The 21,116-nt window shown below is 36.1% G+C and overlaps 1 protein-coding gene across 1 annotated transcript in view; it reads left to right on the top strand.

The window, feature by feature from the left end:
• Positions 1-5,717: 5,717 nt before the first annotated feature.
• Positions 5,718-21,116, top strand: part of LOC133524502 (mucin-2) — a 157,134-nt gene continuing 141,735 nt past the window's right edge. Inside the window, exon 1 of the mRNA XM_061860574.1 lies at positions 5,718-5,976. Coding sequence (XP_061716558.1) covers positions 5,932-5,976 — 45 coding nt within the window. The 5' untranslated portion in view covers positions 5,718-5,931. The remainder of the gene's footprint in view (positions 5,977-21,116) is intronic.

Genomic DNA, 21,116 nt, shown 5'->3' on the forward strand with positions numbered 1-21,116 from the left:
ACAGAAGATAACAGATCCGTGACGAGGGTATGGAAGAGGCTAATGCGAAATTCCTGCCGAGTCAACGACACAGCGTGAACGTACACTTTGTGCAATGACTCGATGAGAATCATCAGTATTGTGTAGCCAAATAACTTTTGGATGAAAATCCTTACTAGTAGTATTATGAATGCAAAATTAACTTTGTCAGTCTGTCCATCTGTTACCTCTTCACGCTTATTATCTGCACCGAAATAGATGAAATTTGATTTTGAGATTAGTTAAGGGCCCGAAGAAGGAAATAAAATAAAATAAAAAATAAATATTATAGGACATTATTACACAAATTGGCTAAGTCCTACAGTAAGCTCAATAAGGCTTGTGTTGCAGTTTTTATCAATCATCATTACCTATCTCAACGACCTGTCTGTCCTAGTGGGTGGTGACCCTGCCTATGAAGCCGATGGTCCCGGGTTCAAATCCTGGTAAGGGCATTTATTTGTGTGATGAGCACGGACTTACAGGCGTACAGCCGACCTTATGCAGGAGTGGACACCATGGACCTAGAATTGTTCCTCTATGATGGACACTATAAGTAGCTCTTGGGTGCTGATAGCTTTTGATATCCACATGCCGTGCCGCGCATTGCCGATCCTTTTAAGAGATAAATCCCAAGGGATACATTCGTTTTATTTTTTACGTACGATAAGAAATCTTTATTTGTTTGCTATATACAATTGAATTCAATGGGAATCGCGCGTTCGCGCGTTGTTCTTATTTCGATGCCAAAGCCTCGGGCCTTAAGATCATCGCAGCTTTCAACCTTCACACGACCTGTGGATAAATCCTATAATCGCCAATCATTTTTCGTTTGTTCGTTCGACTATCCGCTTCTAAATGCTGCCTCCATCCGAGAGCGATACAGAAGCAATTAACAAAACTAACGAAATTTCGGTTACAACTGTACTAACGCAACGTTTCTGTTTTCACGCGATCGTATTTTCTATGTAGGCCCACTATGTCTTGTCTATTTCTGATTTTTCAATTGATAAACAATGTATCGTAACGTTCACGACGTGTGTGAAAGTTTTCAACTGCTTACCGCAAAACCTAAGTAAGTAGGTAGTAGAATTTTAAATACTAACCTGGCATACGAATACTTTTGTCATAGCTACATTCCAACCGTTTCTTTTACATTAATTCAGAAGTCGTGGTCCGGTTGTCTATCAAATCTCACTTCAATAAAAACCACATATGCGATTGTCTAGAAAGAGTTAGGTGCGGTTGCGAGCAGCATTCCTGTGCTATTCACGAAGCATTTTCTCCTAACTATCCGAGACAATCACTATATAGATAGACAATTATTTTGAACGCACTTCGTGTGCGGCGCGTCATTTGACGACTTCGAAATATCAGCCGAAAAATTTGGTCTTTACCAACTGCAGCGAATAATCAATCATATTTCCACCTCTTAGGTATATTACAAAAATCCAAGTCTACCTTTCAATCATCCATTCATTCATTCATTGCATCAATACGTTCACTCATTCCCTCAAGCTGTCATTCGTTCAATATCATCATTCTAGCTTCACTTGAATACAGAACGTTGAACAGTCAACGTATTTTTTTTTACTTTGCCGACCCTACTCGTACCTATACCCAAAGAGCATATAATCACTACGTTCTATACCTATACACAAACACACAAACTTTTTACACTTACAGTCTGTGGGCAACATTTACACAAAGGGTCTATAACATGCTGAGAGTTCAATACAACAACAAGGATGCTGTTAAAACTGCCGAAGCACTGTAGTGCTTCGGACATGTTTGCAGAGGCGCGAAACGATGACTTTTGTCTTTTACGCCATTAGGCGTAAAAGAATAGCGTCTCTGCTCAAGCGCGTGCATGGCAGTAGCAACAGCCTCCTGAGGACTTTGTCCGAACGTGTAGATTGTCGCCTCACAAAATACTGGGTTGAGGTAGTGATTGGCAGGGCTAAATAATCCATCTTGCCCCGTGGTCCTCTCTGCACGCATGTAGTTAAAGTGTTTTTATGTAAGTACTAACATAGGATGTAAGTTTTTCTGATTAACTAACTATACTAATATGGATCGGATGGTCTGATATAAACAATTTATTTATTATTTTGTATACCGCCATATTCTTGTTGGTTTGATAAACGCCTTATTTAATTTTCTTGATATGAATAATAATGAATTTAATATTTAGCACTACAATACATTACTGTATTATTTTGTCTACATTTTAACACATTGACTACCGGCGGCTCGCTTGGCGGGTTCTCTGTTCGTCGCCTTCTCGCTACGGTTCTACGTGTAGCTCACGCTGGCACTTAATTCTGCAATGTTTAAAATACTGGACACTGAGTCTTTTGACCCTCTTTTTGTATTTTTTCTTAACCAGTGTTTTCCGTGTTTTCTGTCGATTTAAGGATTAAGCTAAAGGAGGCATACCTAAGACAAAGAGAATTAAGAAGACCAAGAGTGCTCACTCCATACAACGGGGCAAACAAAAAGTCTAATGCTCAACGATTTTCAGCAAATATTATAACCAGAGTATACGTAGGAGTTGAAAATAGAGTTACGGTTACTCTGGTTATAATATTAGCTGAAAATCGTTGAGCATTAGACTTTTCGTTTCCCGCGACATCCATTATCGAGTAGCAGTACTAAGAGTTCCGTTACTTGATGCTAGATGTAGACTACGAAAATAATAGTATTTTTGTAACAAAACCGTTGTATGATCTTAATTCTCTTTCTCTAAGATGACAATCATTTGCACTACGAAAACGAAACGCCATCTGTTTCTCTATTTGGAAGAGTGATAGAGAGACAGCTGTTCGCTGTCGCAGCGCAAATGACTCACTTGGCTAGGCCCCCAGAGGTCAGACTTATTGGACGACTTGTGGCGAACTGGCGTTGTGAATGTAATCCCCACAGTTTTTGCCGCGGTCACGCGTCAATCTAGAACACATTGAAGGCTAACCGACATGGATTGGCCGAGAGAAGGGCCACGTGCTCTCGTATGTTAGTCTAAGCAGGCTAACATAAACGTAAGATAAAAGTCCTGTTGTGTTTTATAGTTTTCCGAATTAGAACAGGTAGGTACTTTGAAATTGATATTCCCTATATTACGTGAAACTCTGCGTAGGGGGCGCCACTACCAGAATCCATCACAATCTGAGCGTCTACCGCGAAACAAGAGAATTGAAATTTCGTTATCTAACCTCTCCATCACTCTCGAGTGATAAAGAGGCAGATAACTAAATTTCAATTTTGCGTTTCCCGGTAGGTCATATGGGACTTCGGATTTGGGAACTTATTTTGTGTTAGAGTTAGACTTACGAATGTACACATTAAGATTTTGAAACTTCTTATAGCTTTTAATGGAGATTAAAACATTCCAATTTCAAAATATGAAATCCATGATTTCCCGAATATTCCTAGAAAATTTGCAACTTTTAGACATAACTTGCATATTTGTAGTAGTTACCTAGGGGAGAGTAGCCTAAAGCGGGTATGCGCAGTTTTATTGTTAAATTCAGTTCGACTGTCAAAGTATGCATATGTAATGATGATGATGATCAGTTCTGAGTTTTTCCATGTAAGCTCCGTACATAAAAATAAATAAATAAGAAATTGAATTGATGAAGCGGTGGTGGCCGAGTGAATATGACGTCAGATTTTCAATCCGGAGGTCCTGGGTTCAAATCCTGGCTCATACGAATGAGTTATTCGGAACTAAGATGTACGAAATATCATTTGATAATTACTACTAGCTATTCGGTGAAGGAAAACATCGTAAGGAAACTTGCAATGCATACATCTGCGAAGAAATTTAAAGGTGTATGTGAAGTCCTCAATTCGCATTGGGCTAGCGAAGCGTGGACTGTAGCCAAGCCCTCTCGCGCATGAGAGGAGGCTGTGCCCAGCAGTGGGATGTATATAGGCTGAATTATAATATATATATAAGAAATTGATGAACGTTTAATGCATTCAGCAACATTATGAGCTAACACAGAACAGAACATGCTTATTATAATATCTTAATTAGCCTATCGAACTCTAAAGCCTTGCATGACTTGCATCGCAGGAGAATGTCGCCAACAACAACCTTGTCACAACCTCACGTCTGCAAAACGTCATTGTTGCATATTTGTCTTGATGCGACCTTCCTGTTCGAATATTTTGGGGCGACATTCCTACTGTGATAGTTTACTTAATTTTTTAGTAACGTTTTGGACCATGTCATAAAGAAATCTCTACCAGCCAATCCTCAAAAGCAGATAAAGGTCCAGGATCTGGGGTCCAGGTTTCAATTTGGACCCTGAAAATAATGTTTTACTCAACCTAGATTAAAAATCAAATTACTTTAGTTGGGATCAACATGCATTTTTAATATGACTTAGCTCATAAGTTCTGTCAACAAGATTTTGACTGATAAAATGTAATACAAAGCTTTTAATAAAAAAGTTTGCTATGATTTGAAAGCTTGTTTTATACAGATCAAACTGTAATATAATTTAGATTGCGTCTACGCGTCGTTAGACGCGACTACGCGGCTGAATTGAGAAAAAATATAGTTTACAAAAGGGGGTACAAATCAGTGTCACATTAATAAAATATGTACAATTGTTTATTTGTATGAAACGACTTTATGCGAACGTTATTTTATCACCAGCATTTAGTTCTTCGTCAGGTCTGTACTTCAGCTAATACCCTTCAAACTTAGGGCACTTTTCAGTGACACGCTAATTTTTGACTGCCATCCAACGAGTAGGTTTGATAAAACACGTGCAGTTGCAATTTTCACAATACCAATACACATGAATTATATATTTTAAGAAAGATAAAAGATCCAGATTTTGTTTTATGTAAGATTCAACTATGTAAAAAAGAGAAATAAATAAATAGGGATCAAAATAGCCTTGAACAGGTCGCGTATTTTCTGCATATTTTTATAACATTTTTTCCGAATATTACATAGAATTGTGCAAAACTGAGACAGCAAATGACATTAAATTATATTGTAATGTAAGTAAGTCGGCATTAAATAAGCTTTCAACCCATATATATGAATAATAAGGGATCTCTACTTATAGCTTTTTAAACAGTCAAAATCTTTGTGATAGAATTTATGGCCTGACTAAGTACAATAACAACATTCATTTTAAATTCAATAAATCTGCATTCTACAGTAAACTAACCATTCGAATTAAAAACTCCCTAGACTAGACAGATATTCAGAATTGTAAAATAAAAGTAGTCTACTTTAGGTAGGTAAAAGAATGCTGTTTTTTCCACAATTTAACATCCAAGTAAAGTTGTTGGCTGACGTTCACGTTACAGTTAGCCAGTTTCTGCAAAAGTGTGAACGCAAAGCTATAAATTAACAATAGTTGTTTGTAAATAATGAGTAAATAGGTAATACACACATTTTCAAGGAATAATTGGTAAAAACAATAGAAAAACAAAAGGTGTAAAATTTAAAGTAGGCCTTCTATTGTCATTACGCCACCGGGAAGCAAAGACGCTCCCAAAATTGCAACAAAAAATAATTTGGCGGAAATCGAAGCTGACGAGGATTACATCGCCTCGTTACGTAAAACTTTATGCTTAATTATTACAAGTCGCATACAACGTAAGGTCGTAGAAAGTGAATCGGCTCGTGTGAACCGTCAAAAAAACCACCATCTTGCCAGTCTGTGGCGCGCCGTCTGCGCGAGTCGACGCTCCCGCCAAATTTGAATTTGAACATCGAACGAACGCGACTTGACTTTTTTAATTTTTACTTTTTACGTGGATGCGCGTTTATCGGCCAGTGTTGTTTGTGTCGATTCGTATTTAGTGTTGTGAATGATGTGATAGAAACATTTGTGCCAGAAATATTAACAAGAAACTTTATTCAGGATTTGTGAGTTTCACGTTATGGGAAATTTTGACAGGAGTAAAACCGGCACGATTTTCAAAATGGTAAGTGTTTATCCTCATTATTTCATATCATAATTTCTAAACCTTTGTAAACAAATTTTACATTTACTACTAATGACCTCTACGGATTCCTTTTACTTCGTATCGACGGACGTCGAGTATTTACTGAAAAACGCATAAAAAAACTTTAAGTGCGTTTACACAGCGAACCCGGTAAACATTCCGAATGTGTTCCAATGACATTTTTGCACGAAAGAAATACATTTATGATGTCAGTTACCTACATCAACAAATTAATTATTTTGATGTATTATCGAGTTTACACTTCGCTGCTTTAATTAAACTAAAAATAACGATAATGTCTCTGATTACGACATCTAATCAATTCGCATAATTACTAAATACTTAACTATAAATATACTAACTACTTACTAAGACTTAATAGCTGTAGGGCACATCCTCTTAAAAACGATTAGAATAGTTTCATACTTAAATTTAGAATAAATTCGCTATAGTATAAATTTATGACATAATAGTCCCTATGGGCCACGTTAATAATTAATAGGTTCGTAATGGGTTCGTAACGAATTTTTCGAAGAAAGCAGTTGAGTAACAAACTGGTTGTGACGGCGAACCCGCATTTTCACCGAATTCGATTTGCGAAGATTTCTCCACTGGTTTATGAATAAAATATTATTTGCATATTTTTACCACGATTATGTGTAATATAAGGAGCACTAACGGGTCTATACGCAAAATTATGAATGTTTAATATAGGTAGTCTGTCAAGCCATTTTTGTCAGTACGAAAAAGCGACTAAGGGTTGTCGTTCCATAGCAAAATTTGAATTTCGCGCCTTTTTCTACTGATAAATTTGTGTGACTGGCTATATATTTCTCTATAATGGTTGATTGAAAATATCTATTATGATATTTAAGAGCCGGAGGCAATTAGGGCAATAGCGGCATTATATTATAAAATATTATATAGATTTGACATTACTTGTAGTAGTCGGCCGGGGTCGCAAATGCGTGCAATAGGTACGGTCAAATTAACATCAGATTGACATCAGAGTTCTCTAAAGTTCAAAAGGATTCCTGTTACCTACAAAATGTAAGCATTCTATAATTCCTATACCTAGCTGTATTTGTCTATTATTAAGCTACTTAATTTTTATAAGAGTCAGTATTTCATTTAAATTAATTTACTCCTTTATTTGGCAGGTCTTAAATGTTCACTGATAATATGATAATTAAATTAATATATAAAATACATACAAAATAGTTGTAAATATATATAATCATTATAATCATGCAAATGTATCACCTTTAGAGTAGCAAGCTATGGGATACACTGGAAGAAGATACATATATACCTATATATTCAATCTAGATATCTGTTGCATTATAATCGAATTGGACATTATTTACTTACCTAATTAATTAATAAGTCATACGCACGCAATTTTAGGACAGGACAGTAATAAAAATAAAGTACTTAATCAATTTAGAAACATATAAAAACCTAATTGAAAGCCGTATAAGACTTGTTTAGCATAATTAAGTAATAGTTAACTTCGTTAAGTAAGTAAACCAGTTACTGTAAATGTTGCGCAATTGTACTAAGTTATGTACAACCAAGTTATATTTGTGATTTTAATTATATATTTATGTAATTTAACATTTTTTTATTAACAACAAAAATACAGTTTGTATTTCTTTTTTTACAAAACTTACTGGCGGTTATTTGTTAGAGGTCCTTTATTTCCATCCGATCGATAACTGGAAATTGCATTACAAATTACCACAAATGTAGCCATGAAAGAGATTCAGAAAAAAAAGGAAAATATTTATTTCAGACACCAGTACCTCTAGTGTAAATTTTTTTGATAGCGAAACGTGACGTACGCGTTCGCGTTAAGTATGGAATTTCGAGTTTCCAAAACTTTCCGCTTGGCGCGCTGTTTCTAAATCCCATACAAAATGAGACTTAACACAAACGCATGCGTCACGTCACGCTATCGAATAAATTTACACTAGGGGTTCTGTTCTCCATATGTTTGTTTACAAATATGTTTAGTAACAATAAGATATAAATATATACCCATGTGAGTAAAAAGTATAGTGCGCAACCAACCAATAATGTTGAGTCATAGCTAACCTAACCTAACCAACCAACTAATAATGACTTAACTTCGAGTAGGTCAACAAGTTATTTTTTCTTTTCCTGTAACTCAAGAAGGGACACTAGTTCTTTTACGAAATATCAATACACTGAAAAAATAGCCACTCTCTGAAATAATCACTGCTATTTTTTGTCTATACCTCATGAGAGAATGTAGGTACGAGTATGTGAATTGTACTTGCTGCTGGTAGCGCAGTAAGAGGCTCGTCCTTGGCTGTAGCCCGCCTCTTCGCATTCCGACGTGCATTTGTTTTGCTCCTGAGCCTACTGTCCATTGTTTTGGTCAAGCTGACTTTACTGCGGTATGGAAATGGGTATATAGTGGTCTCTTTGTATCCCAGAAGTTAACGTTTTGAACACGTATATCGTGAGCGTCGCGTTTACTGTAAACTTTGTCGGAATACACGAAGATCATATTGGGCTATAGCCGAGCGCGTTAGTTCAGTCTTTGCCGGTGAAAGGGTTAAGGATACTGAAACCTATAGTCTTTTTTTATCCCGTAGACTAAAATGACATTTCATGTGTTGCTGGTTTTTTACGTCTTATAAATAGTGATGTGCTACAACCGGTACTAACCGAAAATAAACTATTGGGAGTTACTTATATAGACATGTAACACCATTTTGAGGCATTTAGAAAGTTTACTTCTTATTATGTAGTGAGTAGATTTTATTAATTGTTTATTTTGGATCTAAAATTAATTTAATATTTATCGGTTGTTCACAAACCGAAATCAAAGATCAGCACTATGTGTTTTCAGCTGGTCACATTATTTCTGCGTTTGACATTTGTGGTTGTCATTTTACTCGTAGTCTACGGAATAAAAGAACAGACTATAGTTTCTGGATATGACTTATGGCTGAAAATCGGTCCCGATCTCTCGATATAAATAGTTTCAATCTGTTACAAAATTATGATTATTAAGAGCAACGTTATGATAAGCGAAAAAGAAGTAAGAACCTAAAATAATCTAGAACACTATTACTACGAGTATGTCATACTTATGTTACGATTTTATTACCTCTGAATTCAATTGTAAATTAAGTCAAGAATATTTTGAAAGTCCAGTAAATGATTACTTAGAAACCTAAATTCTACATTAAAAACTTAATTCGAGTCCTTCCACTTTAAAATATAAGATTTGTAAGCGTTGATGTTGAATTAATATTACATATCAATTTTATTAACTTTCATTGCCTACGTAGAACAATTTGCTAGTGTTTCCATGTGAAACGATTGTATTCAAACATAACTAATAAGTAAGTACATTACACTACATTACAATTGTATTTTTTTAATTTAGCAACGACTTTTACATGCCCGCTTAAGTTTCTAAGCTCATAACAAAGGCATATTTCATTTAAGAGCTAATGGGATTAGACTTGTTTCGTTAAAGTGAAAAAAGTGAGAGTTTCATTATATTCTGTTTTCGCCACGTGCTTAATCGTCCATATAACAAGACCCCTGGTTTCATATAAGCTAGTAAGCGTGTATAACTCACGATATAATTGTCGTCTAATGTTTCATACAAAAGAGTTCAACGCGTAGCTCAATCAAGGAATATTCAGAATGGAATTGGCTATTGTATAAAACTACAACTGACTGATGAATAATTGATGATACAACATAACAGGTTGTAATAGCAAGTAATAATCCTAAACGGTATATATTTTCATATATACATTTTGAGCAGGAAATAGAGTTATTAGCGAGTTAATAAAGAAGTCAGCGGATTAGGTGTATCTAACTGGAAGTTCCTGCTACGTTACAAATACACTTATTCTTACGGCCCGATTCGAAGAATGAAATACGATAACGATAAGTTCTGGTTTAGATAAGTTCAGTTTCTCGTATAATTGACAGAAGCAGCTCGATTCGGGCAACCAATGTCACTTTGACGTTAGAAATATTGTAGATAGATCTTATTGGGATCACAGCGGAATCGAAATAAACGTCAATTTTGACATGTCGTTTAGTTATCGATCTTATAAAGATCTTTCCAAGATCTTAAACGTGTCTTAATCATTCTTCGAATGGGGCCGTTAGTAATGTTTGTTTATTTTTGCTTAAATCGGTCAATTTAATGCGTGGTTTGTTTTTGCGTTGTGTGGTTGCTTCACTTACGCTTGCCATGTAAAGGGAAGATGCAACATTGGGAAAATGTTGCATCTTCCCTTCCAACGATAACAAACCACGAAATAAATTAGCAACATAGTCTAATTATATCTAATATAAATATACATAAACACATATTATATACCGGGTGTTTCCTGTAACAGGGGCAATAAATTAAACTGCAGGCTGTACTCCTCACACTGACCAACATTTGTTCAACAACTTTGAAAAATAACTTGTGTGTTGATTTTTATTACACATTGAAGTTAATTCTAAGACGCAATGTATTGCGAATTTCGTTATATTTAAAGCGTGACTAGCAACGTCAAACAAACTGATGTAAGCGTACATTGAAAATAATATTACATTTGTATGAAAAAGTTAAAATCTAAAGATTTCATAATTTTTAAAAGTTGTCAATCAAAAGTTATATCGTTTTAGGAGTACAATATATGGTTTAATTATTTGCTCGTGTTACAGGAAACGCCCGGTATATATATTGGAATAGGAAACATAAATAACTCAGGAATAAATATCCGTGATGATCACACGAATGAATGCTTACCAGGATTTGAATCCGGGTCGTCATGCTTGTGCGATTACCTTTTGTATTAACTCATAACATCTTTATTGCTCATATATTACAATGAATACAGACCCTGTAAGGGCACAGCAATTTATTCTTATACAATAAGTACTTATACTTAAAACTAATATTATTAATTACATTGCACAGATATGTAGGTAAAAATAAACCTTAAAAAAAACTAGCATTCTATTTTGTCGGAAAGTTATCTTCAAAAAACTCCTGCAAAGAATAATAACTTTTATCTAATAAATAATTATTTAAGGCGGTTTCATATGATTTAGGTTTTGCTATTGATTTTATTGCTTGTGGAATTTTGTTATATTGTTTTCGAGCTCCCAATATTCATGCTTTGCTCATGCTTCTTAGGCAAAGTCTTGGTTTTACAGGTGAAATTGCACCTATGTATAGTGACCTAGCGCTTTTTGTATTCGTTTTATAAATCATAATGCGGTATCTGTGCAGTCTGAGTAATACACAAAAAACATCGCAAGCGCATAGTCGTAATAGCGTTTCATAACTGCGCTCGATTCTGCTTATAGCAATATGCCGTATTGACTTTTTGCTGAATCAATAACAGAAACGGGTTGACTTGAATTGTGTAGGTTTTATTTTTATTTCTATTGCGATAAAAGGTTATCTTTTACATTTAAGATGAAATATCATAGTTATTTACCCTGTTGTTACCTGGTTCTACAGGGTGTTTGGTGCATCGTTAGCCAAAAAAAATTGGAGGATTGCTGGGGTTATTTTCTATCACCTTAAGCCCTCTAAAAAAATCTTGGGCCCACGTATAATTTTTTTTCGTTTTTCTTGTAATTTATGAAAAATCTTCAGGGCCGATATGCTTAAACTTGATTAAAAAAATAAGTAAGTGATAAAGAGATGCAATTTTTACTGCATCGTAATCTCTAACGTTGCACGGCTCGAATAATATCAAATTTACTGACACGTAACGTCTAATTTTTTTTTTATTGGCCCTCAAATGTTTACAACGTGTAAAAATTTAGTCTAAAGTCAACTTTGATTTGAAATGAAAAAAAAAATTAAACAGACGGCGGTCTTGAAACTGTTTTAAAAAAAACTGTGTTTTGTGTTCTTTCTAACGATGTACAATTATCTTAAAAAAACCTTTCATAAACTTCATTTTTTTTCACGATTTAGTAACGAACGCAACAGTAAAGTTATCGAGATTCAAACATTGACACTGTTCCCTTTTGCTGACAGCTTTGAAGTCCCCATTTTCTTTCAACACACAGGTTGATCTACAGGTTGTAAAGATTTGAAACTTATCTTTCGTAAATTTGGACTTCAAGGTCAACTTTCACAAATTTGAGCGTAAGCGATTAGGCATGATAACATAAGGAAAAAATCATGAAAACAACACGTGCGAAGCAGGTAAAGACTGCTATCTCTCTCTTACACAGCACAATTAAGTGCAGTTGTCTCTCTCTTTTACTCGACGTTTAACCCAAGAACCCAGCAAAGATGAACCTGGGGGGTGGTGGTGGTATCAATTAGACATTAGTCGTGATTTGACTGTCTCTTGTGGTTGAAGCATTTGCGATCTTAGTACTGTTGTTTTTTTGTTAGTTTTCTGTTGTTTTTGTTAATCTCTGTTTTGTTGAGTTTTGATCGTTCAAAAATGGCTGCCTTTACGAATGAAGAGTATGCGGACATGTTGATGGCATACGGTAAAGCTGATGGTGTAGCACGAGCAGCGCAAAGAATCTACAAGGAACGATTCCCCAATAGACGCTTACCAAACCGCAATACGTTTCAAAACACTTACCGACGCTTAAGGGAAACTGGTAATTTGAACGTAAATGAACCGAGAGGAATTGTGGTTCGACACAATGTTGCAGTTGATGAAAGGATCTTAGCCATAATGGAAGAAGACCCGAATAAGAGCATCAGAGATGTAGCTGGACAACTGGAAATTTCAATCTGGAAGGTGTGGAAAGTTCTTCGCCAAAACAACATGCACGCATTTCACTACACTCCAGTCCAAGGTATTAAACGCTAGAATTACTTTTAGTCCATACCAATTGACTAGAGAACTGAACCTCGCTTTTCGCGTTTATTTTGCTGTTATTGACTTCGAAACGTAACGTCACTGTGTCCTTTACGTTATCGTGTATGTACCTAATTACCCCACATTCCATTTCACAAACCTTGTCAGATTCTTATTTGTCTTTCTTTCTTTGCAGGTCTTGAAGATAACGACTTTGGAAATCGTGTCCGGTTTTGTCGTTTATTGCTGCACACGGATTTAGAGGACCGTGACTTTTTAAGAAGCATTCTTTGGACAGACGAGTCCAAATTTACACGAGAGGGGATACTGAATTTACACAACCTGCACCACTGGTCGCCGATAAATGAAAATCCACACGTGAAAAGAGCTAGAGGTTTCCAGAGAAGATACGGCTTCAATGTATGGGCGGGAGTTATTGGCGATCAAGTGATTGGGCCACACTTCCTACCCGATAATTTGAATGGAGACAACTACCTTCATTTTTTACAACATGATCTACCTGAATTACTAGCTGATGTACCTCATTTCAATGAAGATAGGCGTATCGTTTTTCAACAAGATGGTTGTCCCGCACACTGGAGGATAACAGTCAGGGAGCACCTAGACAACGCTTTCCCTAATTCATGGATTGGAAGAGACGGCCCCATTCCATGGCCCCCACGGTCCCCGGACCTAACTCCATTGGACTTTCACATCTGGGTACGGGCAAAGGAACTCGTCTACGCAACGGAAGTAGAATCACCAGAAGATTTGTCCCAGCGGATATTGGCGGCGTTTGATGTGATCAAAGGAGAAATCCGAATGCGAACAACTACGGTCGAAATAAGAAACATGTGCTACGCATGCATTCGCAACGAAGGTCGTCAGTTCGAGCAAGATTTGTAGTGTAAAAGATTTGATTTAATAATAAAAACTTGAAAGCTTACAAAAAAAATGTTTTTTTTTTATTGCATGTCGACAATTCCATGATGCCTTCATTTCCCAAAATCTGAAGAAGTTCATGAAAGGTGTTTTGGGATTATTGTACATCGTGTTAGAAAGAAGTCAGAGTTATGAAATCACGGTCTTTCTGCCAATACCCAATTATCTCAAAAAGAAACCTGTCATAAACTTGGACTTTAAGTTCAAGGTCATCTTTCAGTTCAACACAAAAAGACAACTGCACTTAATTGAGCTGGCTGTGTAAGAGAGAGATAGCAGTCTTTACCTGCTTCGCACGTGTTGTTTTCATGATTTTTTTCTTATCTTATCATGCCTAATCGCTTACGCTCAAATTTGTGAAAGTTGACCTTGACGTCCAAATTTACGAAAGATAAGTTTCAAATCTTTACAACCTGTAGCTCAACCTGTGTGTTGAAAGAAAATGGGGACTTCAAAGCTGGCAGCAAAAGGGAACAGTGTCAATGTTTGAATCACGATAACTTTACCGTTGCGTTCGTTACTAAATCGTGAAAAAAATGAAGTTTATGAAAGGTTTTTTGAAGATAATTGTACATCGTTAGAAAGAACACAAAACACAGTTTTTTTTAAACAGTTTTAAGACCGCTGTCTCTTTAATTTTTTTTTTCATTGCAAATCAAAGTTGACATTAGACTAAATTTTTACACGTTGTAAACATTTGAGGGCCAATAAAAAAAAAATTAGACGTTACATGTCAGTAAATTTAACATTATTCGAGCCGTGCAACGTTAGAGATTACGATGCAGTAAAAATTGCATCTTTTTATCACTTACTTATTTTTTTAATGAAGTTTAAGCATATCGGCCCTGAAGATTTTTCATAAATTACAAGAAAAACGAAAAAAAAATTATACGTGGGCCCAAGAATTTTTTAGAGGGCGTAAGGTGATAGAAAATAACTCCAGCAATCCTCCAATTTTTTTTGGCTAACGATGCACCAAACACCCTGTATTTTCCTTTAAAATTCATTTGTAGTTTTACATGTATATAAAATGTATAATTATTATAATATTATAAGACATTATTACACAAATTGACTAAGCCCCACAGTAAGCTCAAGAAGGCTTGTGTTGTGGGTACTCAGACAACGATATATATAATATATAAATATGTATAAATACTTAAATACATAGAAAACACCCAAGACTCAGGAACAAATATCCGTGCTCATCACACAAATAAATGCCCTTACCAGGATTTGAACCCGGGACCATCGGCTTCATAGGCAGGGTCACTACCCACTAGGCCAGACTAGTCGTCAAAATAATTGTTGGTGCAATAAAGAATATTTACTTACTTACTTATTTAAGAATAAGTAACCCCCTATGAATTAAAATCTGGAGGTTATCAAGATGCTTTACTTTATATAAACCTCTATACATATATCAACAGTAGATATATGTACAGTTTTATAAACTCAATAAGAAACAAAATTTATCAATTAATTCTAATGCCGAGAGTCTCGGGAACGCTCCGATCTAATCGGAGAACTGCGAGACGAGACGAGGAAGAGCAAGACGAGAAGGAAGCAGTATGTACACATTCGTTCTCGGCATGTCTCGGAGTGTCTCGACGAGTGTGTATAAACCGCAAAATACCTCTAATAAATAAAACAGCAGAAATGTTACCTATATTTTCAAATCAGCAGAAAGCCAAGATTATCTTTCCGTTGACAGAAAACGTCAATGGAAATATGATAAGGTATGAAAACAGCCACGGGACATGTTGTGGAAGCTGTCATTTTACATTTTTGTTAAATATATTATTTTAGCCACTTTTAACACAACATAATTTTAAGTAAGTAGTATATAGACGTTTTTAATAGCAACATCACAACTATAAGACGGATTCTAACAGACAAATTACTTGAGTGAGCGAGTCGTATGTGTTGGCATATTATTGTATCGATTAACGTATTAAGTTTACTAATAAGTTTTGGTTTCTTTGTTCAGTATATAATATAATAAGTATTAATATTAAAAAATATTAGTGGTAACACGTAAAAAAAAAAAAAAAAAATCTAGTGCTAACCACCAATTATCTGTTAACCTGTTGCTACCGGTGGGAACCTATAATTGGCTCTTTGTTATCTATATATATAACTATTGTACAATTTATAGCTGTTGGTTTTCCGAACAATAAATAATAAATAATAATAATAATAATATTGCGCATTACTTTATTTACCTTTATTTTCGATGTGCTGATTTAAATTCGCGATAGACCTATGGAAAATTCTGCTGTAATGAATTGACAACGCGAACGTTTTAAATAAAAGCGGTGGTGGCCGAGTGGATATGACGTCTGACTTTCAATCCGGAGGTCGCGGGTTCAAATCCTGGCTCGTACCAATGAGTTTTTCGGAACTTATGTACGAAATATCATTTGATATTTACCACTAGCTTTTCGGTGAAGGAAAACATTGTGAGGAAACCTGCATACATCTGCGAAGAAATTCAAAGGTGTAGCGTGGGGACTATAGCCCGAGCCCTCTCGCACATGAGAGGTGGCCTGTGCCCAGCAGTGGGACGTATATAGGCTGAATTATTATTATATTATATAATAAATAAATATTATACGACATTATTACACAAATTGACTAAGTCCCACAGTAAGCTCAATAAGGCTTGTGTTGAAGGTACTTAGACAACGATATATATAATATATAAATATAAATGCCCTTACCAGGATTTGAACCCGGGACCATCAGCTTCGTAGGCAGGGTCACTACCCACTAGGCCAACCCGGTCGTCAATGCAAATGTTTTACCTCTTGCCAATATTTTGTCTTGAACTGCTCATAATATATGGTCACTATGGACACTGGACAGCTGTAACAATAATGAGTAATGGTACGAGGTCCGGAAATAATCCGGTTGGATAATGTCAAGGCCGAGAGGACCTTTTAGTGCCTGTAATCATCTCGTCAATCTTCGTGCCTTCGGCTGTATGATGGCGATGACTGTATAATTAGTCGCTGTGCTGTAATTGGTTGGCTATGATGAATTCTGTCTTCTCGGCTGAAAAGCATTGTTTTATGTTATATTCTTTTTGATAATTCGTTGATGAATGGCAGAGGTGTATTGGATCTATTATTTTTTTTATACCACCGACGGAGGCAAACCAGCATACGGCCCGCCTGATGGTAAGCAGTCTCCGTAGCCTATGCACGCCTGCAATTCTAGAGGTGTCACATGCGCGTTGCCGACCCTAGCATTCCCCCCAATTTATTAAATTGAGGGGAATTGAGCTAGCAACGAGGGGCGTTGAGCTATTTAATAATTTAATAAGTTGTTGAAAGGTCAAACAGCGATTAAATGCTTTGCATACCAAGTTTAGTTGCATAAGTTTTATGCAAAAGTAAAAAATCGACTTATTTTTACCAGAATAAGAGAAAATGTTATGATTTTAGTATTAGGTATAGGTATATACCTACATACATTTGTGTTTTGTGCCCATTTTGATAAATTAAATTTCAACCAATTCTTTGTTGAATGACGTAGGCTAAATTTGAAAAGGAAGAGGGTGGAGTGTCTGTACATTAAATTCTTAAATAGGTAGAGGTCTCCATTTTCAAGCACTAAAAAAAAAAAAAAAAAAGAATAAAATAAATGAATAAAATTAATAATGCTTGAAAATAAAGACCTAGTCTCTCTGAAACATGTCGCGCAAGTAACTAACACTTAAATAAGTGATTACTTTAATGTTTGTATTGGTCATAACTTACAACAGTTTAAATTCGATTATTTTATATATACCTAATCGACACTAATATAAAATCACCCAGTTTTATCTCCCTTTCCTATTGATAGCGCAGTTATTTCCATATCAAAATCAGCGCTGGGTATATAATATATCTAGCAATAAAGCTGAGACAGGTACCCATTGCCTATACCAAAAAACCACATAGGTACCTAAGAGCTGTAGTAAATTTTTTGTGATTTTTTCGATAATTTATTTTGTGCAATTAAGTGTATTTTGTTTTATCTCACGTTCTATCTTACTTTTATTTTGTATCTTTGGTAGTTGTGTCAATTAACATTTTTTATCTTTATCTTATCATTTACAGTAATTTCAAAGCAAATACAAAGGGGTTCTTTAGCCAATAATTATTCGGTCGAGTACGAGCGGCCTCGAGGGCGCGGCAATGTCAACGGGTTGCTCACGACGTGGAATGTCACCAGTTGAATTCAACACCGACTACATTATGGCTTCGCCGTTGCTAAGATAAGGAGATAGCCATCATTATTTATCCTCAATGTCAGTAAAGTTGTCCAAATAAAAACTCAGCATAAAACAAGCAATAGTTTGAAGTCCGTATGCTTGTTTGCCACCGTCGTGGTATAAAAAAAAGTCATTTGTGAAGGTTAAAGAAGCAAATTCTAGAAAACAATTTGACCAAACTGGAATAGAGTTTATTTTAAACAGTTGTGAACCGATTCGGTCAAATGAATCCTCGTTATTTTTTTTATTAAACTTTACTGAAAAAATAGAACAACGCAACGTATAAATAGCGTGCTAAGTAAATGCTAATTGACATTAGTTATTTCTATATTGTAATAATTAACATAATTAATTGTATTTTGATATTTTAGAATCTTGTTGCACAAGCTACTCATTATTTTGTTCTATCGATATAAGGTTTACCTAAATCATTAAATTGTTCGATACTAAACAAGACCACATTGTTTCACGTTTCAATAAAATAGATATTAAGCCAACATAAAATAGATAAAATAATTGCTCCTTGAACAATGTTTAAAGAGCACATAGATCACGAAGTGGCCTCATTACGGTTCCACGAACATTCCGGCTTGACCTGCTGATGTCATCGCTATAGATCCATTCACGAAATCAAAAAGGTTCTTGGTGAGATGATTCGACCAGTGACGCACACACAATGCTTTTACAAAATTGCCAAGGATTTAGAAGATGCGTGAGATAAGAAATACGGATTTCTTAAAAGTATCTATAGTACCTATACTTCTTGTGTTGCTGCGTTCACATCACATTATTGATTTGTTAATTCCTATTAGTTAAGTACATCACAGAATTTATTTTATGTTTGATTTTAAATCCACAAGCAACCCTTATGCCTTGATCACACGTACCGAGTAAACGGGCGAGACAGTAAAATGTTTCTCGGCCGAGACAGTGATGTAAGCGAGTAATTGTTCACACATTTTTTGAAATTAGGACAGTCAGTTATATGACGCGCCCATGTGACGACCGAGTGGCGAGTCAGTGCGCGTTCAGACCTGCCGAGCGAGCGAGCGAGACAGTGCGGGGAAGCGGGAGGGTGGGCACTCGGCCTAGCAGATAGAACGTCCACCAAGCTACTGACTCGCCGCTTCGTTCGCCCGAGTGCTCGGCCGAGTACTCGGCGCTATGTTTATACGCACCGAGTACTCGGCCGGGAGCACTGTCTCACCCGTTTACTCGGTACGTGTGATCAAGGCATTTGTTTACCTACATAGCGATATAATATTATCAAATCATAATACATAGATTCTTAGTTAAAGTTCAAACTTTATTTACAAACTCGTACCGAATCCAACAGCTTTAAGAAAATAGTGAATAATTACATGATACCTACTAATGATTTTTTACGGATAGTACTTAATTTTTTTTTTGTATAAATATTAGGGGGACATCTTACACATAACAACCTAGCCCCAAACTAAGCAAAGTTTGTACTATGGTTACTAGGCGACGATATATACATAATTATATTAATTATATATTATATTATAGGACATCCGGAGGTCGCGGGTTCAAATTCTGGCTCGTACCAATGAGTTTTTCGGAACTTATGTACGAAATATCATTTGATATTTACCACTAGCTTTCCGGTGAAGGAAAATATCGTGAGGAAACCTGCATGCATCTGCGAAGAAATTCAAAGGTGTATGTGAAGTCCCCAATCCGCATTGGGCTAGCGTGGGGACTATAGCCCGAGCCCTCTCGCGCATGAGAGGAGGCCTGTGCCCAGCAGTGGGACGTATATAGGCTGAATTATTTGATTTTTTTATTTTGGACATTATTACACAAATTGACTATATAGATGAATACATACTTACATACATAGAAAACACCCACAACTCAGGAATTTTGTTTATCACAAAAAATAAATTCCCTTACCGGGATTCAAAACCAGGACCTTCGGCTTCATAGGCAAAGTCACTACCCACTAGGCCAGACTGGTATCATGGGTTGTATGTAGTCACTAGTTCAAAAGTCTCGTTATCTTAACGCTTCAAGTGAGAAGCTGACAGTCACCTGTACCAATAATCCGAGGACACGGATACGAACGCACCTGCTTACGCGCCGGCGCGCGACGCGTTTCTTATCTCACCAGCAATCGCCAATTCGTGTGTTTGAACATACAAAGCGATTATTTAAGGTAAATAGCGATGTCCGTCAACGTTGATTTTTAGCCCTAGTGTTAATATTAGAGAAAGCATATTCAAAGTTAAGGCCGGAATTTGATACTGCGACACACCACAAGACATTGCGTATGCACGCTATGACGTGTCTTGTGGGATATTTTAGGCGTACATTTTGCTGTGTATGTAATTTATTTATTTATTTAAACTTTATTGCACAGTATTACAAATAAAGAACCAGTCAACCGTCAGGCTAAATAGTAGCCAATACCTATGTTTTTCGTTTCATTTTATTTTGCATCCCGCAGTTGAACACTGAAAGTGACCGAGTGGATCTGACGTCCGACTTTCAGTCCGCAGGTCGAGGGTTCAAACTTCAAATTCTGGCTCATTTCAATATTTATCACTGGCTTTTCGGTGAAGGAAAATATCGCAAGAAATCTGCAAACATGCGCGAAGTAAAGTCGCCTACCCACATGGGGCTAGCGTAGGGACTATAGCCAGTATATCCTCTTGCGTATAAAAGGAGGCCTGTGCCCAGCTGTAGGACGCATTATACACCCGTAATCTAAATTATTTGGAATTTAAATAAGGATTTGACGTCTATAGATACTACTTTATATAGACTAAAATTTCAATCATCATTGTTCAAACTAAAATTTAATCCGCTTCTATTCATAAAGATCTCTTAAGTCTCCTTAATACTTAGCCCTCTGTTGTAGACCAAATACGTTTTCAAGAGTGAGTAAATCTAGATGTGTATCAAGAATGCGGCGTCACCCGCTCTCTCCTTGTATGGCGCGCGCGCACAATCAGCGGGAGTCGAAGCACCGCTTTAACTTATCAGTTTTTGATGTTACGTTACTCCGAGGGCTTCGCGCCCATAAATACATAATACATATATTGGTACGAGTGATT

Source organism: Cydia pomonella, chromosome 13 (genome assembly GCF_033807575.1).
Source record: "Cydia pomonella isolate Wapato2018A chromosome 13, ilCydPomo1, whole genome shotgun sequence".
NCBI lineage: Eukaryota > Metazoa > Arthropoda > Insecta > Lepidoptera > Tortricidae > Cydia > Cydia pomonella.